The 22480-nt window shown below is 42.8% G+C and overlaps 1 protein-coding gene across 1 annotated transcript; it reads left to right on the top strand.

Moving 5' to 3' along the window:
• Positions 1 to 10121: 10121 nt before the first annotated feature.
• LOC118363812 (dipeptidyl peptidase 4-like) lies at positions 10122 to 22480 on the top strand. Its single transcript, XM_052488649.1, has 25 exons — positions 10122 to 10263; positions 10406 to 10493; positions 11062 to 11154; positions 11509 to 11600; positions 11914 to 11988; positions 12261 to 12313; positions 12886 to 12958; positions 13310 to 13430; positions 13656 to 13810; positions 14249 to 14346; positions 14486 to 14627; positions 17612 to 17650; positions 17780 to 17878; positions 17981 to 18105; positions 18268 to 18392; positions 18818 to 18868; positions 18953 to 19051; positions 19163 to 19232; positions 19459 to 19653; positions 20543 to 20597; positions 20755 to 20854; positions 20957 to 21015; positions 21141 to 21213; positions 21462 to 21535; positions 21694 to 22480. Exons 1-25 carry the CDS (start codon positions 10261 to 10263, stop codon positions 21784 to 21786), a joined length of 2250 nt encoding a protein of 749 aa, XP_052344609.1. The 5' UTR covers positions 10122 to 10260; the 3' UTR covers positions 21787 to 22480.

Below are 22480 nucleotides of genomic sequence, written 5' to 3'. Positions count from 1 at the left end.
ATGTAGATGGAAAAAAGCTGTCCTTGAAATGATCTTGATATGTTCTTCAAAAGAGAGATCAGGGTCCAGAGTAACGCCGAGGTCCTTCACAGTTTTATTTGAGACGACTGTACAACCATTAAGATTAATTGTCAGATTCAACAGAAGATCTCTTTGTTTCTTGGGACCTAGAACAAGCATCTCTGTTTTGTCCGAGTTTAAAAGTAGAAAGTTTGCAGCCATCCACTTCCTTATGTCTGAAACACATGCTTCGAGCAAAGGCAATTTTGGGGCTTCACCATGTTTCATTGATATGTACAGCTGTGTGTCATCCGCATAGCAGTGAAAGTTAACATTATGTTTTCGAATAACATCCCCAAGAGGTAAAATATATAGTGAAAACAATGGTGGTCCTAAAACGGAACCTTGAGGAACACCGACATTTACAGTTGATTTGTCAGAGGACAAACCATTCACAGAGACAAACTGATATATTTCCGACAGATAAGATCTAAACCAGGCCAGAACTTGTCCGTGTAGACCAATTTGGGTTTCCAATCTCTCCAAAAGAATGTGGTGATCGATGGTATCAAAAGCAGCACTAAGGTCTAGGAGCACAAAGACAGATGCAGAGCCTCGGTCCGATGCCATTAAAATGTCATTTACCACCTTCACAAGTGCCGTCTCAGTGCTATGATGGGGTCTAAAACCAGACTGAAGCATTTCATATACATTGTTTGTCTTCAGGAAGGCAGTGAGTTGCTGCGCAACAGCCTTTTCTAAAATTTTTGAGAGGAATGGAAGATTCGATATAGGCCGTTTTTTATATTTTTTGGGGCAAGGTTTGGCTTTTTCAAGAGAGGCTTTATTACTGCCACTTTTAGTGTGTTTGGTACACATCCGGTGGATAGAGAGCCGTTTATTATGTTCAACATCGGAGGGCCAAGCACAGGAAGCAGCTCTTTCAGTAGTTTAGTTGGAATAGGGTCCAGTATGCAGCTTGAAGGTTTAGAGGCCATGATTATTTTCATCATTGTGTCAAGAGATATAGTACTAAAACACTTGAGCGTCTCTCTTGATCCTAGGTCCTGGGAGATTTGTGCAGACTGAGCTTTGAAGGAATACACAGATTTAAAGAGGAGTCCGTAATTTGCTTTCTAATAATCATAATCTTTTCCTCAAAGAAGTTCATGAATTTATCACTGCTAAAGTGAAATTCATCCTCTCTTGGGGAATGCTGCTTTTTAGTTAGCTTTGCGACAGTATCAAAAATGAATTTCGGATTGTTCTTATTTTCCTCAATTAAGTTAGAAAAATAGGATGATCGAGCAGCAGTAAGGGCTTTTCGGTACTGCACGGTACTGTCTTTCCAAGCTAGTCGGAAGACTTTCAGTTTGGTGTGGCGCCATCTCCGTTCCAATTTTCTGGAAGCTTGCTTCAGAGCTCGGGTATTTTCTGTGTACCAGGGAGCTAGTTTCTTATGAGAAATGTTTTCAGTTTTTAGGGGTGCAACTGCATCTAGGGTATTGCGCAAGGTTAAATTGAGTTCCTCAGTTAGGTGGTTAACTGATTTTTGTCCTTTGGCGTCCTTGGGTAGACAGAGGGAGTCTGGAAGGACATCAAGGAATCTTTGTGTTGTCTGTGAATTTATAGCACGACTTTTGATGTTCCTTGGTTGGGGTCTGAGCAGATTATTTGTTGCAATTTGCAAACGTAATAGAATAGTGGTCCGATAGTCCAGGATTATGAGGAAAAACATTAAGATCCACAACATTTATTCCATGGGACAAAACTAGGTCCAGCGTATGACTGTGACAGTGAGTGGGTCCAGAGACATGTTGGACAAAACCCACTGAGTCGATAATGGCTCCGAAAGCCTTTTGGAGTGGGTCTGTGGACTTTTCCATGTGAATATTAAAGTCACCAAAGATTAGAATATTATCTGCTATGACTACAAGGTCCGATAGGAATTCAGGGAACTCAGTGAGGAACGCTGTATATGGCCCAGGAGGTCTGTAACCAGTAGCTATAAAAAGTGATTGAGTAGGCTGCATAGATTTCATGACTAGAAGCTCAAAAGACGAAAACATCATTTTTTTCTTTTGTAAATTGAAATGTGCTATCGTAAATGTTAGCTACACCTCCGCCTTTGCGGGATGCACGGGGGATATGGTCACTAGTGTAGCCAGGAGGTGAGGCCTCATTTAACACAGTCAATTCATCAGGCTTAAGCCATGTTTCAGTCAGGCCAATCACACCAAGATTATGATCAGTGATTAGTTCATTGACTATAATTGCCTTTGAAGTAAGGGATCTAACATTAAGTAGCCCTATTTTGAGATGTGAGGTATCATGATCTCTTTCAATAATGACAGGAATGGAGGTGGTCTTTATCCTAGTGAGATTGCTAAGACGAACACCGCCATGTTTAGTTTTGCCCAACCTAGGTCGAGGCACAGACACGGTCTCAATGGTGATAGCTGAGCTGACTACACTGACTGTGCTAGTGGCAGACTCCACTATGCTGGCAGGCTGGCTAACAGCCTACCTGGCCTGCACCCTATTTCATTGTGGAGCTAGAGGAGTTAGAGCCCTGTCTATGTTGGTAGATAAGATGAGAGCACCCCTCCAGCTAGGATGGAGTCCGTCACTACTCAGCAGGTCAGGCTTGGTCCTGTTTGTGGGTGAGTCCCAGAAAGAGGGCCAATTATCTACAAATTCTATCTTTTGGGAGGGGCAGCGATTGAGTTGTGAGACTCTGCTGTAGAGCTCATCACTACCCCTAACTGGGAGGGGGCCAGAGACAATTACAGATTTGCCTTAACGTCGGTAGCCCTGCCCCCTGGTAAACAGTGTATGATCGCTGGATGATTCGTTTTAAGTCTAATACTGCGGGTAATGGAGTCGCCAATGACTAGAGTTTTCAATTTGTCAGAGCTAATGGTGGGAAGCTTCGGCGTGTCAGACCCCGTAACGAGAGGAGTAGAGACCAGAGAAGACTCGGCCTCTGACTACGGATGGACTTCATCGAGCCCTCAGACATCCCCTGGGCGGTGCAAGTCGTCATGGGATCTAAGAAGGGGGGCAAGCTGAGGTTCTGTGCGGATTACAGGTGGCTGAATGAGGTAACCAGGAAGGACTCATACTCCATACCACGTATCGATGAGTTGCCGGACCTGGTTAGGGGGTCCTCCTGCTTCTCCTCCCTAGACCTCCGCAGTGGCTTCTGGCAGGTGCCCCTCTCCCCAGAGGCCAGAGCCAAAACTGCATTCTCCACTAACAGAGGACACTGGCAGTTCAAGGTCCTGTGCTTCGGCCTGTGCAACGCTCCAGCTACTTTTGAGCGTTTGATGGACAGGGTGCTAGATGGCATCCCCCGACAGCAGTGTCTGGTATACCTCGACGACATCCTGGCCCGTGGCAGCTCCTTCCAGTCAGTCCTGGTGGCGCTACGGCGTGTGCTGGAGCGGGTGGCTGCCGCAGGTCTGAAGCTCCACCCCGAAACGTGCCACTTCATGAGGAGAGAAGTGTCTTTCTTGGGCCACCGAGTGGGAAAGGACGGGATCAGCACCATGGAGGACAAGGTGGGGGCTGTCTGAGACTGACCCACCCCTACAGACCAGCGTCAGCTGAAGAGCTTCCTGGGCCTGGCCTCGTACTACAGGAGGTTTGTACGGGGATTCTCAAGCGTCGCTGCTCCCCTGAACCGCCTGCTGCCACAGGACAAGGCCTTCACTTGGACAGTGGAGTGTGAGGAGGCCTTCAACACCCTCAAACGTGCACTGATCAAGGCCCCCATGCTCGCCCCCCTGACCTCACCTTGCCCTTTATCCTGGACACAGACTCGAGCAATGTGGGCATGTTCAGCAGGTTTGGAGCTGCGGAGTCCATCCACAGCGACCAAGGCAGAAACTTCGAGTCCTGTGTGTTCGCCACCATGTTTGAGAGGCTGGGTGTGCACAAGACCCGCACTACTCCTCTCCATCCTTAAAGTGATGGCCTTGTGGAGCGCTTCAACAAAACGCTTGGACAGCAACTTGCCATCGTCTCTGCCAAACACTAGCGTGACTGGGACAAGCACCTGCCTATGGTCCTCATGGCATGCCGCTCCGCTGTCTAAGACACCACCTCCTTCCCTCCTCATGCTGGGGAGAGAGATCCGCACTCCTGCAGAGATGGTGTTTGGTCGGCCCCTGGATAGCCCTCATGTTCCCCCGGGGCCGGAGTATGCCCGGAGACTCCAGGACCGCCTGGAGACAGCCCACACCTTCGCCAGAGTGCAGCTGGTGAATGCAGGTGTGAGGCAGAAGAGGAACTGTGAAATGCACACCCGGGGAAGGCACTTTGTGGCTGGGGAGCTGGTCTGGGTCTACAACCTGATAAGGAAAAAAGGCAGATGCCCCAAGTTGGACAGTCACTGGGTGGTGTCCTGGCGAGGGTAGGGGAGGTTGTTTACCAGGTGCAGTTTCCTCCCAGGGGGAGAAAGGTGGCACTGCACCGGGACAGGTTAGCCCCATATAGATGGGCCTCTTCTCCCCAAACACCGGGGACCCCACAACTCCCCTCTCTGGCAATGAAATTCTCCAGGCACCCACCCCCAGGTGCTGCAGACAAGGCTCCAGACAGCCCACTCCCCCTGTCTCTCTCCCTGTGTCACAGCGTGGTTCCCCGGAGCCACGGACTGTATTCCCCTGTATTTCCCACATCCTTGTCCCCCATATCCCTGTCTTCATCCCCTGGGTCCCAGAGGGGCAGCCCCCTGCCATGGATCTGGACACTCTGCGACCATCACGGCCACGCAGGCAAAGGAGACCTCTGGGTTGCTTCAGAGACTTTGTTTGTTCCCTCAGGGACGAGTGTGGAGGGGCGTTGGGCAGGGGGATAGAGCACTGGAAGTGAAGACCAGGTTTAGCCATCGTTCTTTCTCTTACATCTGGGCTTCACAAGATAAGGTTGGTTTGGTTTGGTTGGTTTAGCCTGTGTGAAGTTGGGTTAATAAACCGTAAATTCGTAAACTCAATCCTCTGTCTGTTCCAATTGTTCCTTTATGATCTAGTCAGGTCATTACAATAGGAAAAGCTATCAGATGCTTGTTTTTGTTTTTCCTGCGCAATAATCTGATCTTAAACTTACAAGGGCTGACTGGCCTATTATGAATAAGCATTTACATTCACCAATAAGAACAACACAGACTCAAACATGCCACTATCTTCTTCACACCATAGTCAATAGTCACCACAAGAGGGTACCAAGATGCAGCTTTTAAGGCCATTTCATGTAGGCTTTCCCCGGTATGTTTTTTAATGCCGTGTAAATCTCTCTAGGACAAGGTGACTTTAATCAATATATTCAGCTCTCTTTACCCTCAGATAAATCTCTAGCCAAATATGTCTTTATCCTCGTGACCCAACATTCCAATGTCTCTGATGAGCAAGAACACAATACATACGATGGGTGTACAATTAGACTGTTGAAAAATAAGATAAGCATTCCTTCAAAACCAAACGTTGACCAAATGATGAGAGGAATGCTTATGACCGAACAACCAGTATTGATATATACAGTGCATTCGGGAAAGTATTCAGACCCATTGATTTTTTCCACCTTTCGTTACATTTCAGCCTTATTAAGTGCTATGTGACTAGAAATTGAGCTCAAGTGCATCATGTTTCCATTGATCATCCTTGAGATGTTTCTACAACTTGATCTACAATTTACCTGTGGTACATGGGAGAAACTGAAGAATGGGAGAAACTCCTCAAATACAGGTGTGCCAAGTCATACCCAAGAAGACTCAAGTCTGTAATCGCTGCCAAAGGGGTTTTAACAAAGTACTGAGTAAAGGGTCTGAATACTTATGTAAATGTGATAAAAAAAACTATTTTTGCTTCGTCATTGAGGGGATTGTGTGTAGATTGATGAGGGGAAAAAACATTTAATAATACATTTTAAAATAAGCCTGTAACATAACAAGATGTGAAAAACGTCAAGGGGTCTGAATACTTTCCGAATGCACTAGACAGTAGACACCACCAGTAGACATTGATTGGACAGTAGACACCACCAGTAGACATTGATTAGACAGTAAACACCAGCAGTAGACATTGATTGGACAGTAGACACCACCAGTAGACATTGATTGGACAGTAGACACCACCAGTAGACATTGATTAGACAGTAGACACCACCAGTAGACATTGATTAGACAGTAGACACCACCAGTAGACATTGATTGGACAGTAGACACCACCAGTAGACATTGATTAGACAGTAGACACCACCAGTAGACATTGATTAGACAGTAGACACCACCAGTAGACATTGATTAGACATTGATTAGACACCACCCAGTAGACATTGATTAGACAGTAGACACCACCAGTAGACATTGATTAGACAGTAGACACCACCAGTAGACATTGATTAGACAGTAGACACCACCAGTAGACATTGATTAGACCGTAGACACCACCAGTAGACATTGATTAGACAGTAGACACCACCAGTAGACATTGATTAGACAGTAGACACCACCAGTAGACATTGATTAGACAGTAGACACCACCAGTAGACATTGATTAGACAGTAGACACCACCAGTAGACATTGATTAGACAGTAGACACCACCAGTAGACATTGATTAGACAGTAGACACCACCAGTAGACATTGATTAGACAGTAGACACCACCGGTAGACATTGATTAGACAGTAGACACCACCAGTAGACATTGATTAGACAGTAGACACCACCAGTAGACATTGATTAGACAGTAGACACCACCAGTAGACATTGATTAGACAGTAGACACCACCAGTAGACATTGATTAGACAGTAGACACCACCAGTAGACATTGATTAGACGGTAGACACCACCAGTAGACATTGATTAGACAGTAGACACCACCAGTAGACATTGATTAGACAGTAGACACCACCAGTAGACATTGATTAGACCGTAGACACCACCAGTAGACATTGATTGGACAGTAGACACCACCAGTAGACATTGATTAGACACTAGACACCACCAGTAGACATTTTACAACGGTCTGTAGTTACTATACTTTTTCATTCTTTCCATCCTAGCTTACTGATAAACTATCACAGTCAGTGAAGGCTGTTGAGGGGAGGACGACTCATAATAATGGCTGAAACTGCACAAATTGAATGGCATAAAACACATGGAAACCATATGTTTGATACCATTCCTGCTCCAGCCATTACCATGAGCCCGTCCTCCCCTATTAAGGTGCCACCAACCTCCTGTGATCAAGGTGTACCTTCAAATGCCACAGATTTCCTTCTATTCAGGGGACAATAGGAAGCCATAGGAAACAGGGACTATGTGTTGTAAAAACCAAGGACAGAACAGCCAGAGAGAGGAAAAAGCACCAGTATCAACCATGGCTTTATGGTATGATGTTGCGCCATAGTGCTCACTGTACTCCACTATATAACCCCTCCTCCCCCTCTCTCATTCCAGGAACGCCAATAAAACCTCAAACGTGTTCAAAGTGACACCTGGAAACAATTTCATTAGCCTTAACCACGAATCTGAGAGTAGATAAACGGAAAGATCCCCCGGTGTAATGCTCCTCAAACTATACTTGCGTCAGGCGAAAAGAGAGTGATCTATTTGTTTGCAAAGGAAGCACGGTCTGAGAGAACGAGAGCAGCAAAGGCTGCTAGTGCTCAGGTCAATAAAAAAAAAAAGAAACTGATATTTGTTAAGCTTTTAACTGGCTTTTAGTCTTTATCTTCCGATGCGCATCACTTATGGATTCATCAGTGACCCTTCCATTAGTTATGGAACTTTTTCAGGCCATGTTTCTGTAGGCTCTCCAGAGGGTAGTGAGGTCTGCACAACGCATCACCGGGGGCAAACTGCCTGCCCTCCAGGACACCTACACCACCCGATGTCACAGGAAAGCCATAAAGATCATCAAGGACAACAACCACCCGAGCCACTGCCTGTTCACCCCGCTATCGTCCAGAAGGCGAGGTCAGTACAGGTGCATCAAAGCTGGGACCGAGAGACTGAAAAACAGCTTCTATCTTAAGGCCATCAGACTGTTAAACAGCCACTAACATTGAGTGGCTGCTGCCAACACACTGACTCAACTCCAGCCACTTTAATGATGGGAATTGATGTAAAATATATCACTCGCCACTTTAAACAATGCTACTTAATATAATGTTTACATACCCTACATTATTTATCTCATATGTATAAGTATATACTGTACTCTATATCATCTACTGCATATTTATGTAATACATGTATCACTAGCCACTTTAAACTATGCCACTTTGTTTACATACTCATCTCATATGTATATACTGTACTCGATACCATCTACTGCATCTTGCCTATGCCGCTCTGTACCATCACTCATTCATATATCTTTATGTACATATTCTTTATCCCTTTACACTTATGTGTATAAGGTAGTAGTTTTGGAATTGTTAGCTAGATTACTCGTTGGTTATTACTGCATTGTCGGAACTAGAAGCACAAGCATTTCGCTACACTCGCATTAACATCTGCTAACCATGTGTATGTGACAAATAAAATTGGATTTGATTTGTATCCTTACTCATCAAGACAGCTATATAAGCCTCTCTCTCTCTCTCTCTCTCTCTCTCTAAACAAAAGCTTTTTTTGCTTTATTTTTCTTGTCAAATTGCTTGTTTGTCTGTTGACATCTTGTTAAAGTTCATGTATTCCAGATCTATTGTTGTAGCCTTTTATACAAAGCCCATGAGATGGAGTAAGTCCTATGCAGAGAAACTGGTTGAATCCGACGTTAACCAGGAACATAAGTTCACAAGCTGGGGGCCTCTGACATCATGATGATAACTGTGAGTCATGTAAAAAATCAGATGTGATGACAATGTCATAAAACCCTTGAGAATAAAATAGAGGGGGCTTTGTTGTTGACCATGAAGTAAAGGCATTACATCACCACAGAAATTGGAATTAAGCTTTGAGTCATTCCGCCACCTTTGGTTGAGTTACCGCTTACCTGTGACAATTCACTTCATTTCAAGAAAAATGCTAATAGGAACGCAAGCAATACAAAAGTCACGACATTACACTTAATATGTACACTCATATGGTTCTCACATATACTGCATCTGAATGTAGGCCGGTATTTCTTTTCACACGTCTGTTGAGATCCCACGCGGCTTAAAGAGAGGAACCTGACCTGAAACCCAAGTAGGAAGTTCATTAATGAAGTATGTAAATAGGTGCATGAGATGGAGCCCAACTGTGAGGCCAGTGTCATCCAATGCAGCTGTGAATTAGGCTACATTGTTTTTAATACCATTAGCAGTGAGACATGAAAAAACAACTCAAGAGTCATATGTGACTACCCTGCCCTCACAAGGACATATGCCTGTAAGGGTTGCCGGAACTGATGGCAGTGAAGTCAGACGCAGGAGAGCAGAAATAGGTCATAGCCGGAGCAGTTTCATGTCAAAACCAACGGTAATACAAAAATAACCTACATGGGTACAAACCCTGACGCTCACCAGTAACATAGTGCACAAGCACTTACAAACAAACAATTCCACGCAAGGACAAGGGGGGAACAGAGGGTTAAATACACAACACTTAATGAGTGAAATGGAAAGGAGGTGTGTAGGAAAACAAGACAAAACAAATGGAAAAACGAAAAGTGGATCGACGATGGCTAGAAGAGCGGAGACGCCGACCGCGAACACCGCTGAACAAGGAGAGGAAACGACTCCGGTGGAAGTTATGACAATGCCTTACAAAATGCCCAAACAATTCCCGTCAAAAAGGCAGAGAAAACATTTAAGCCTAATTCAGATTGAATGGAATTATAAAAATAAATGAAGTACTGTAAATTCAGTGTCTGGATTTCCAAGTAAAAATGTGGATGCCTATTGAATTCGTGTGGTGAAGGCTATTCGTGTTCGGACAACCAACCAAAGTGGATGGTTTCACTGTGTATGAAAGTTGTGTATGGATGCAATCCGTCAATAGATTAGACTGCGAGTAAGCATAAACTTCTCCACTAACACAGGCTCTGGGGAAAATAAGACACGTTGAAACTTTACGAGCTTTGCTTTGGACTTCGGAATTGTATTGCCCCACCTTTATAACCGACGTTGATCTAATATCTAACGGAAATGATCTTGCGCAGAACTTTATTTTGCACCATTTACACTTCAACAGTTTAGTGGGTAACGTGTTTACGCTCATTGTGATTTTGTATATAAACGGATTCACCACCTTCAAGTCAGCAGGATGGTAAACTTCAAAACTCAACGATAAGAATTTGTTTATAATACAACATAGCATTTCTTTGGTGAATAAGTGTCGCAAATCTAGATACCTCAAACGACTATTTATTTCATAACATTTTTCCCATCATTCTATTCACCTTTGACAGAATACCATAGGTAAGGTGGTGTTGGGACTTTTGGGGCTTGCTGGCGTCATCATCTTGACAGTAGTGCCCACGGCAATATATCTGAACGGTGAGTGGTACCACTTTCAGTTGCTTTCAATGACCCATTAAATTGCAGCCTACCATAACCGTAAAAAAATAAAAAATAAAAAAAACTCTTCAGAATAAGTATTTTATTACCACAATAGAACACTGCATGCACTGGATAATAATATTGTATTATTGTAAAAGAACACTGCATAAAATAAACACTTTCACATAATCCACGTGACATACAAACATGTAGACCTAGTGCTTTAATGCTTTAGAAATACAGCACCGTGTTGCAATATCACATCTTCTATGCAGGTACCACATTTGTGTAGCCTACTAGCACATTTACCTCAGTTATAGCAGCTCTACAAACCCAGTCAAATGTATATTGATCTTACATTGTTATCTGTTACAATCTTTTATAGTCCTCCCGTGATCCTTATCTATTTTTTTTATCGAGACCTGTTTAATCATGTGTAAATGCATTGTAGTCTTACGAGCCATTATAGTAGCCGATGACTTGTTGTCGACGTCACTGGTACATTCCTCCTGGTATAGACAGTACAAGAAATCAGTGAACGCTAACTTTGAGCCCCACGTTTCAGAGGACAAAGTGACGGCTCAGAGGACGTTCACTCTCAGTGATGTCTTCAATAGCTCCATCAGGGCCAGATCCTACAACATGCGCTGGATCTCAGGTAAAACACCCTAGAAGCCTAATCAATCAACTGTATGTAAATGAGTGGATGGCTGTTATGTTCAATCCAGTCAGTAATTGTGTGCCTGGAATGTATGACACAACACTCTAACCCTGGAAGGATGCACGTTTAGATGTAAGCCAACAACACAATGTTCCCTTTACAAAATGTTAAGAAACCATTAAAAAAAAAACGATAGTAGGCCTATATACTGTCCCTATTTAAATGGCACACTTTGGCTTTTTGTTAAATCATCAGTGCAAGGCAGAGACCCGACTAGCAACACTGCTGATATTTCAACTTAAACGCCAGTGTGTTATTATTAAACTCCTCTCTTCTTTCCCCTCCTCATAGACCATGAGTATCTGCATCAAAAAGACGGTGCAGTCTTCCTTCACAACCTGATTACAGGAAACAACTCAGAATTCCTGAGCAGCATCACATTTGTAAGATACCCCTCATGGGTCTGTCTGCCTGCCTGCCTGCCTGCCTGCGTGTCTGTCTGTCTGTCTGTCTGTCTGTCTGTCTGTCTGTCTGTCTGTCTGTCTGTCTGTCTGTCTGTCTGTCTGTCTGTCTGTCTGTCTGCCTGCCTGCCTGCCTGCCTGCCTGCCTGCCTGCCTGCCTGCCTGCCTGCCTGTCTGTCTGTCTGTCTGTCTGTCTGTCTGTCTACGCATATTTGGAAGCAAGTATGGTGAAGGAAGGAGTGTTTGTGTCATGTTTGTGTTTGTGTCACAGCTCCTTTTTTTTGTTGAAAACCAGGATCAAGTGGCTGCCTACGACTATGTAGTGTCTGCTGATCAAAAATATGTTGCTTTCAAGAGCAATTGGACCAAGGTAATGTCTTGTGCTATTTAATGATTTGTTGTTGTATTATCCTGCTGTGAAGTAGCTATGTGTGGTATGTCATTGTGATGTGGTGGTTGTTGTTATTGTTGTTGCAGAATCAGACATATGTGCCCAAAGTAATTGCCCTGCAGGGATAAATAAAGTTTAAAAAATGAATACATCTAATTGAATGAATGTACTCATTAATTCATTAATATAAGTAATTGATCTGTGCTACTAATCAAATTCCTAATGATAATTTGCTTAATATGTTTCAACAGATATGGAGACACTCCTTCACAGCTTCATATTCTCTCTATGATTTGGCAGGCTCGTAAGTCTCTTTCAACTGTACTTGTCTGCAAATGTGTACTATACACTATACATATGCAGTGTGGAGAATATAGGACATGTTATTTTATTCAATGGACTCTAGTGCAGGAAATGGTCAACAATACTCAACAGATAGAGAAACTGAAGAGGGCCATACACTGTAATGTTTACTGCAAATGATTTATAGGGACGCATTTACAGTGCATTCGGAAAGTATTCAGACCCCTTCCCTTTTTCCACATTCTGTTACAATACAGCCTTATTCAAAAGGGATTAAATAAAAACATTTCCTCATCAAACTACACCCAATACCCCATAATGACAAAATGAAAACCGGTTTAGAAATCTTTGCAAGTGTATTATGAATAAAAAACAGTATTCAGAACATTTGCTGAGACTCGAAATTGAGCTCAGGTGCAAACTATTTAACACATTTTAAGAAAATTGGCTGTAACATAACAAATTGTGGGAAAAGTCAAGGGGTCTGAATACTTTCCCGAATGAACTGTATATGGTGTTTTGTCAAACTCAAAGACATTAATACGGTTCCGTTTTTATTTATTCTCATTTTAGGACATTTCTCAGTACACCAGACATTCCTCATCAAGTCCATTTGTTTGCATGGGCGCCAACAGGGAACAAAATGGTAGGTTAAAAGGACACTTGGATTTGTTTCTGGTGTCTGACCCATTACACGTCCTCCAAACACTCATCATCAATAGGACTCACCCAACAACACAACATGCACTTTTGTTTGTCTTCAGTTCAAAGCTGGAATTTCTCAAAGATCACATTTTCAACGCGCGCCAAATAAATAACTTATACACAACATGTAATAAATAATAGGTTACTGTTACTCTAAACATAATATTTCAGGTTACTAGGATTACCAAAAGACATTGCACACTATTGTGCATATTGCAGTGCTATACCATGTTTAAAGAGGAACTCGAGTCATTAAGACGTATCTCAATATCTCTGTTCCTCTCACATACAGGCCTTTGTGTGGGGAAATGATGTCTACGTGAAGACCAGCCCTACTGCTAAGGCCATGCAGGTGACCTCCAACGGAAAACACAACCAAATCTTAAATGGCATCCCAGATTGGGTGTATGAGGGTAAGCAATACCTACAAGAAGGCAGCTGTGAATCTTACATACCTCTTACTTATAACTAGTACATATTAGTCGGCACTGTGATGTGAATTGTGTCAAATGTAATTATACACGAACAAGTTTCTCTTTTGACAACACAGAAGTCTGTGAACAGCTTAAGCCACAACACACACAAACGATGTGCCATCGTGATGTAGGCCTAACTGTGGTTTTTGATTGTTTTGTTAGAGGAAATGTTCTCTTCTTACGAGGCAATGTGGTGGTCACCTGGAGGGAGGTATCTGGCCTATGCTGAGTTTAACGACACTCTGGTCCAAAACATAGAGTATTCCTGGTATGGGAAGGAGCAGTATCCCGACACGGTCATTTTCCCCTATCCTAAAGTAAGATAACACTTAATGTATGTTTGATGTGTATGTAAAAAGTGTGCTGGAGTAGGTCATTATTGGCATGAGGTTCTGAGGCAGTTGATAAGGGAACTGGACTCTGGACCATAAGGCCTCTGGGTTAAAAGCGTGTTGTTGTTTTATCACAACTCAGGGTACATTCAGGTCTAAGCTGTCCCAATAAAATGATATTGGTCCATGATTTCCCAGTTCGGAAACCTCTCTTGACGACTGTGTATTTGAATACAGTCATACACTCTGTATTCACATATGAATGCATTGATACTGTGTGTATAGTCATTCTAAAACAATACGTTAACTAAATACATTTTAAAGATGTGGTTGCTTGTAAGAAAGAAACCTATGAGACCCAAAGTTTGTTTTTATTTCATCGTAATTGTTTCGCATAAATGCTTTTTTTTCTCCATCTTCTAGCCTGGTACTCCCAATCCAGTGGTGAAGCTGTTTGTGTATGATACTACAAACATATCAAACATCACAGAAGTTGTTGTGCCAGCCTCAGTTGGTGCAGGGTAATGAAACTCTGTAGTACACAATACATTAAACAATGTATTCAGTAGGAGAGAAACATTGCATTGCATTGGAATTTTAAACTCAATTTTAGGTGCAAGCTGTGAGACAAGTGGGGTTGTTTCCGTGTTTTTTTTACAGTGATCACTATTTGGCCACAGTCACCTGGGTAACGGATGAACGCATCGCTGTCCAGTGGCAGAAGAGGAAACAGAGTGAGCTCCGCTTTCAGATCTACGACTTCAACACAATCGGAAACACCTGGATCGAGAATGCGTTAGAGGTACGCCCCCCCCCCCCCCTCCCAACACACACACATACATGCTTTCCCGCCGCCCTCACTCTCCTCTCCCCTCTACACCACTCCCCTCCTCACCCCCTCCCCTTCTCTCCTCTCCTCTCCTCTCCCCTCCCCTCCCCTCCACACCTCTCCTCTCTCCTCTCCTCTCCTCTCCTCTCCTCTCCTATCCTATCCTATCCTCTCTTCAGATAACTTGTTGGAGTCCTAATACAATCAGAAGTTTACATACACCTTAGTTAGCCAAATACATTTAAACTCTGTTTTTCACAATTCTTGACATTTAATCCCAGTAAAAGTTCTATGTCTTTGGTCAGTTAGGATTACCACTTTATTTTAAGAATGTGAACTGTCAGAAAAATAGTAGAGAGAATGATTTATTTCAGCTTTTATTTATTTTATTTCATCACATTCCACAAGCTTCCCACAATAAGTTGGGTGAATTTTGGCCCATTCCTTCTGACAGAGCTGGTGTAACTGAGTCAGGTTTGTAGGCCTCCTCTCTCACACACTTTTTCAGTTCTGCCCACAAATGTTCTATAGGATTGAGCTCAGGGCTTTGTGATGGCCACTCCAATACCTTAACTTTTTTTACCACAACTTTGGAAGTATGCTTGGGGTCATTGTCCATTTGGAAGACTCATATACGACCAAGCTTTAACTTCCTGACTGAGATGAGATTTTGAGATGTTGCTTCAATATAGTCACAGAATTTTCCTGCCTCATGATGCCATTTATTTTTTGAAGTGCACCAGTCCCTCCTGCAGCCAAGCACCACCACAACATGATGCTGCCACCCCTGTGCTTCACTGTTGGGAAGGTGTTCTTCGGCTTGCAAGTGTCATGTCTTTACTATCATTAAATTGAAGACTTAGTTTTCATCAAAGATTCTCTGTAATTAGTATTACATGATCAAACTGATTTATCATGTAACTGTAATTAACTAGGAAGTCGTGGCACCAAGGAAAATATTCAGATTACAAAGTTATAATTTCCCAATATAAACTTTCAGATATTTTACATCTGATCAATTAGTCTTCGAATTAATGAATTGTTTACTTTACCTCACGTTAGTCTCATTCCGAACGTCGTAAATTGTTGGTTATCTGCACGAACCCAGTCTTCACTATGAGTCATCCATACATCAATTGTCTTAAATCATTTATTTATTAACTAACTAAACAATCACAGAAGTGCACACACAAACAAACAAAGTAAATATGGTTACAAGAAATGATAAGGGAATGTGCCCTAGTGGGCTAAACCGGCATGATGGCTTGTTAGACAAAAGGGAAATGGGGGTCGACTAAGACTAACTCATTCGGGAACAATTGCAAACAATATATATATATTTACGCTCAGTGTGTCGTCTTGATCGCTGTTGAAAGTTTGTTTCTTTTGTAGAATTGTCCATCTCTCTCTCTCTCTGTCGTGGTTATAGTGGATAGTTCAGAGTGACATTCATTCATGTTGTGGTGGTTTTATTCGGAATTGCAGAAAAGGGGCTGTCCCAGGATGCCTGACCCTAACTGGGCTCATGGGCGGTCCCCTGATTTAGTTCAACTCAAAAGGGAATTGGAGTTTCCTTCATTAAACAGTCCAAAATCACATTACACAATTTTACAAACAGTATCATCCTCACTCATTCATCTTATACAACAATTAGATGTAAACCTCATATTTGAGGCTATTATGAAAACATCGTTATGGTAATGTGGCCGCACCATCTCCCATGAGCTTCCCCAAGTTGTAACAAACGGACCAGTTCGTAGCTGGATTCTTTACCGATCTTTTATACCTTCTCCGGAACGTAAACGTTGTTCGGACCTCAAGTTCTGTGAGGTGGAAGAAATTCCTTTGTTCTCTATGAAACTTCACTCTATCTCTATACTGTGTGGCCATGAGGCAGGGTCTTCCCTGGGAATTAACAACCTCACTCTGACCACAGCAGTCTGGTTGTAGAAGCAGAGAGCGGGGGATGGTGCTCGCTGTACCCAAAGAGGGCAACGTCATGACACAAGACTCCCATTTTTCCTCCAAACATATAACGAAGGTCATTATGGCCAAACAGTTCTATTTTTGTTTCATCAGACAAGAGGACATTTCACCAAAAAGTACGATCTTTGTCTCCATGTGCAGTTGCAAACCGTAGTCTGGCTTTTTTATGGCGGTTTTGGAGCAGTGGCTTCTTCCTTGCTGAGCGGCCTTACAAGTTACGTCGATATAGGACTCATTTTACTGTGGATATAGATACTTCTGTACCTGTTTCCTCCAGCATCTTCACAAGGTCCTTTGCTGTTGTTCTGGGATTGATTTGCACTTTTCGCACCAAAGTATGCTCATGTCTAGGAGACAGAACGTGTCTCCTTCCTGAGCGGTATGACGGCTGCGTGGTCTCATGGTGTTTATACTTGCGTAATATTGTTTGTACAGATGAACGTGGTACCTTCAGGCATTTGGAAATTGCTCCCAAGGATGAACCAGACTTGTGGAGGTCTACAATTTTTTTCTGAGATCTTGTGATTTTCCCATGATTTCAAGCAAAGAGGCGCTGAGTTTGAAGGTAGGCCTTGAAATACATCCACAGGTACACCTCCAAATGACTCAAATTATGTCAATTACCCTATCAGAAGCTTCTAAAGCCATGACATCATTTTCTGGAATTTTCCAAGCTGTTTAAAGGCAGAGTCAACTTAGTGTATGTAAACTTCTGACCCACTGGAATTGTGTTACAGTGAATGATTAGTTAAATAATCTGTCTGTAAACAACTGTTGGAAAAATGACTTGTGTCATGCACAAAGTAGATGTCCTAACCGACTTGCCAAAACTATAGTTTGTTAACAAGAAATTTGTGGAGTGGTTGAAAAATGAGTTTTAATGACTCCAACCTACGTGTATGTAAACTTCCGACTTCAACTGTATGTCACAATAAACTATCAAATTCTATACTTTTTTCTTGTGTTTTCAGAAACTTGACGTTACAAGCAATACAGGTTGGATTGGACGGGTGTGTACTTTATACGAACACAACAATATGAACATGTTTACATTATCCCTGGGCCATAAAAACATATTTTACCAAGTAACAAGCATGGATTATTCCTGTAAATAAATACATTATCTTTGTTTCTTCTAGTTTTCACCTTCTAATCCTACTTTATCGGCGGACAAAGACAGTTTTTACATTGTGATGAGTGACAATAACGGCTATAAACATATCCATCACGTAACACGTGTAAGTACTAAGTAGTACATTTCTCTTCATGCACCTTCTCAGTAACCCAGACATGGTTATGATACACACTTGATTTGTAATATTTGTATGGTGTCCTTGCAGGGCACAGCAACAGCTGTCACCTCGGGGACTTGGGAGGTCGTTGACATTTTAAAAGTGACTAATAACGCCTTGTACTATTCAAGCAACCAATACGGTCACAAGCCAGGAGGGAGAAACATTTACAAGTAAGAATATCACTCTTTCATTTTCATGCCGTCGTTCTGTCATGCTCACGCAGTACTCATTTCTAACATGCATAACCTATGACTTACAACTCTATAGTTGTAGCCAATAGAGTCATGTCAGTTGTTTGTGTGTGTGTGTGTGTGTGTGTGTGTGTGTGTCAGGATCACTCTCGGAGCCACCCCCCCCACCACCCAGTGCCTGACCTGTACCCTGAATGAGGACAGGTGTCAATACAACTCAGCTTACTTCAGCCATGATGCCTCTTTCTTCCGCATGGACTGCTCAGGTCCGTCAGCCACACACACACACACACACACACACACACACACACACACACACACACACACACACACACACACACACACACACACACACACACACACACACACACACACACACACACACACACACACACACACACACACACACACACACACACACACACACACACACACACACACACACACACACACACACACACACACACACACACTACACTACACTACACTACACTACACTACACTACACAACCCACTACTCCAACAGTGTTTGTGCAGTCAAGTCATCACAATACTGTAGCTGTGACATCCCTAAACAATATCCCAGCCGGTATATTCACTTTGAAATAATAGTTTCTGTAGTAGTAGTGCTTCTAGATCATTTGGGAGGGCACACACACACACTATATTAAATATGTGTTTGTCTCCACAGGTCCTGGACTACCTCTGTATACTCTTAGGGACAACAGGGATGCTGGTTCAGGTAGGCCAGTTACATTTACTAGTGTGTGATGTAAATAAATGATATAAGCCAAGCAAAGTCACAGTGCATGTTCTCGTCGTTTAGAGATCCGGGTTCTTGAGGACAACACGGCTTTGGAAGGCCTTCTGTCTGAGATCCACATGCCCACCATGCGACGCGACTTTATCAAGCAAGGGGAATATAGTAAGGCTTTCAACGATTCAAGACTTTAATGGAATCTTTCATCTGATATTAAAACCATGGGACATCTCTAACTTGATATCCATTGATGGATGTTTCTGTTTCTCCCGACAGATCTTTGGTACCAGATGACCTTGCCTCCTGGATTTGACAAATCCAAGAAATACCCCTTACTTATTGATGTGTACGAATGAATTAACCTCTGTGAATACATGATCTGCTTTGTCTTATGATGAATTGTTGTACCAATAACGAGGGCCTGGAGTTAATCCTGACCACATGACTAAAGCCGGAAATACTCTTGACTCTTGTTAAATTCAGAAGTCTGCAGTGTTTTCTGGTGAGCTCAAGTGGTCAGGGAAAACTCTGGGAACTAACAATAATGTTTGTCTTTCTCTTTTGTGTTCCAGGTATGCGGGGCCTTGCAGTCAGAAAGCAGACTTCCGCTATAGGTTAGGCTGGGCCGCATACCTGGCGAGCACGGAGAAGGTCATCGTTGCCAGCTTCGATGGTAGGGGAAGTGGTTACCAAGGCGACAAGCTAATGCACTCCATCTACCAACGTCTGGGAACCTATGAGGTGGAAGATCAGATAATGGCCGCAAAGTAAGGTTGAACTGTGGTTGAACAGTAGCCAAGTCGATAGCTATGCCCAACTGACTCAAACAGGTTGCTTTGTATTATACTGTGTCACACTGCAAAAGTGACATTAAGATGAACATGATATATAAAGATTCTGGGTTCGAATCCAGGCTCTGTTGCAGCCGGCCGCGACCGGGAAACCCATGGGACGGTGCACAATTGGCCCAGCGTCGTTCAGGTTAGGAGAGGGTTTGGCCGGCAGGGATGTCCTTGTCCCATCGCGCACTAGCGACTCCTGTGGCGGGCCGGGCATAGTGCACGCTGACACGGTCATCAGGTGTACAGTGTTTCCTCCGACACATTTGTGCGGCTGGGCCAATTGTGTCAAGATGCAGTGCGGCTTAGTCGGGTTGTGTTTCGGACGGGAGTTACAGTGGAGACAAGACAAAATTGGGGAGAAAATGTGGTAAAAAAATAAATAAATAAAAATAAACATTATATAACACAATATATTTCTACATGGATATTTAGAGATTCCAAGGCTTTTTTGGTTTGAGCATTATGATGCAATAGCCTGGTTGACATATCTTTTATCCAACTCCTATTCATCTCCACTTTCATGCTAAATATATCCTGTCTGGTAGGACAAAGGACGTGACAGAGGTGTTGGCTAAAGTACCTACAGATCTGACCACCAGGCTAACGATCAGATGACCGATCAGAGGTCACATGGGGTCAGCTGGAATGCAACATGACTTACCTTTCCCTTATTTCACGTCAGAGAGACTGAGGACAGTAGAGATTCGAGTTAGACCACGGACCATCAGTGGGAATGACCCTGACCCTGACGTTTAAATGAATTTGTGTTTGTACTGGTGGTTCCCAATCACAGCAAGTCACTTTTCTCTTTCAGGGAATTCACCAATATGGGCTTTGTCGACAAAGGCAGAATAGCAATTTGGGGTTGGGTAAGTTAAAGCATAGGGTTTGGATGATACGTTGGAACCATCAAGTGCATCGTAATGAAATGCAGCACGTGTACAATCACCTTGTCTTTGTGCCTTGAGTAATCTAATATTATCTGAATTCAAGGCCAATGTGATCAGCTGGTATTGTGTTTTATAGTCCTATGGAGGTTATGTCACGTCAATGGTTCTGGGAGCTGGGAGTGGAGTTTTCAAATGTGGAATGGCAGTTGCCCCAGTTTCCAAGTGGGAGTATTATGGTATGCCATTCTGTTATTGATATGTTATTAATATATTTACATTTATATAAGTGTAAGTCATTGGAAATGATCCGTACATTTTCCCTACTTTCAATATTTCAGATTCAATCTACACAGAACGTTACATGAATCAACCTTCAGAAAATCTGGAATTCTACAACGTAAGTTGACCCAACTCCAACGTTTTAAATGGCCATTTATACATAGGATTTTATACTATGGCCTGTGTGATCCAAACTGGTAGTACTCTCCACGGAAACAACACCGTGTACATTGTGTTTTACAGAACTCCACAGTGACAGCCAGAGCTAAGAACTTCAAATCAGTGCAATACCTTCTGGTCCATGGGACAGCAGATGGTGAAGCCTCCTCTAGTATTTCTGGAATGTTCTGTAAAAACACACCACCTGTGCAATTAACAACCGTACAATGTTTAGAGTCTAGACTATTCATTTGACTCTGTAAACCCATTAGTTGATTAAGCTAAACGTGTTAACTAAGCAGTGTGCATACATTTCCTGAGGCTTCACCATATCATATGAGAATAGGAAAACACTGCACATCGGATACTGTTAAATTGTTATTTATATCTCTCTATTTGTTTCAGACAACGTCCATTTTCAGCAAGCTGCTCAGATCTCTGCTGCTCTGGTTGAGGAACAAGTGGACTTTGAGGCCATGGTAAATATTTATATTTAGATAGATGAGTTATCTACACAATCAGTGATTGTAGCGCTTTATACCTCAATGAACGTGCTCCATGAAAACACTTAACAATAAATAAATGATCGGAAACAAATGATCGGTGCTTATTCCTTCTTTCTATCACTTTACTACAGTGGTACACGGACAAGGACCATGGTCTTGATGGTTCAGCCAATCAGCATGTCTATACCCACATGAGTCACTTCCTCCAGAGTTGCTTCGCCTGATGCCATTCGAACGAATGATGCCCAACCTGATGCTTGCCGAACGATAACCAAAAGGCCCCAAATTCATTTGTAATTCACTTGGACAGCAGGTAGCCTAGCGGTTAAGACCATTTGGCCAGTTACCAAAAGGTCGCTGGTTTGAAACCCCAAGCCGACTAGGTGAAACATCTGTCGATGTGCCCTTGAGCAAGGCACTTAACCACAATTGCTCATGTTATAGTAGCGCTGCATAAGAACGTCTACTATATGATGTAAATGTAATTGAAAGTTGTCCTACTTTTTGATGAATTAAGTTGTTTGAGCCAGTACCCAAACACACACTCCAAAAGACTATCCTCTCCATATGCAGTTATGAAACAATGACGTCAGCAGGATTGATCTATCATTGTTCGTTCGGAGCCTCACCGCGAGTTATGAGGTTACATTTGAAATGAAGGATGTGATTATATTGAAATACCAAAGGGCTTTGTGAGAACTGATCAGCCAGTGACTAAGCATGTCTGACTTGTATTCATTAAGGGTCCTTGATTGCAGTGTTTTATCCTCGAGGTATCAACATTCATTGTCGATACATTATATTGCTTTGCATTTTATTGTACAAACATACTGCATGTTTTTATAGAGGGGGATCTTGGAAGACCTTTGTACCTACAGTGTGTGTGTCTACTGTTTCAATAAAATTGTTAAATCTAGA

This window comes from Oncorhynchus keta, chromosome 30, assembly GCF_023373465.1.
Source record: "Oncorhynchus keta strain PuntledgeMale-10-30-2019 chromosome 30, Oket_V2, whole genome shotgun sequence".
Lineage (NCBI taxonomy): Eukaryota > Metazoa > Chordata > Actinopteri > Salmoniformes > Salmonidae > Oncorhynchus > Oncorhynchus keta.
Note: the sequence above shows the minus strand (reverse complement) of the source record. Positions and strands in the feature narration are given on the sequence as shown.

Coding starts and splice junctions, on each gene's coding strand:
- LOC118363812 (XM_052488649.1), top strand. Junction 17,651..17,779: donor ATACAGGTTGGATTGGACGG/GTGTGTACTTTA, acceptor TGTTTCTTCTAG/TTTTCACCTTCTAATCCTAC. Junction 19,052..19,162: donor TATCAAGCAAGGGGAATATA/GTAAGGCTTTCA, acceptor TTCTCCCGACAG/ATCTTTGGTACCAGATGACC.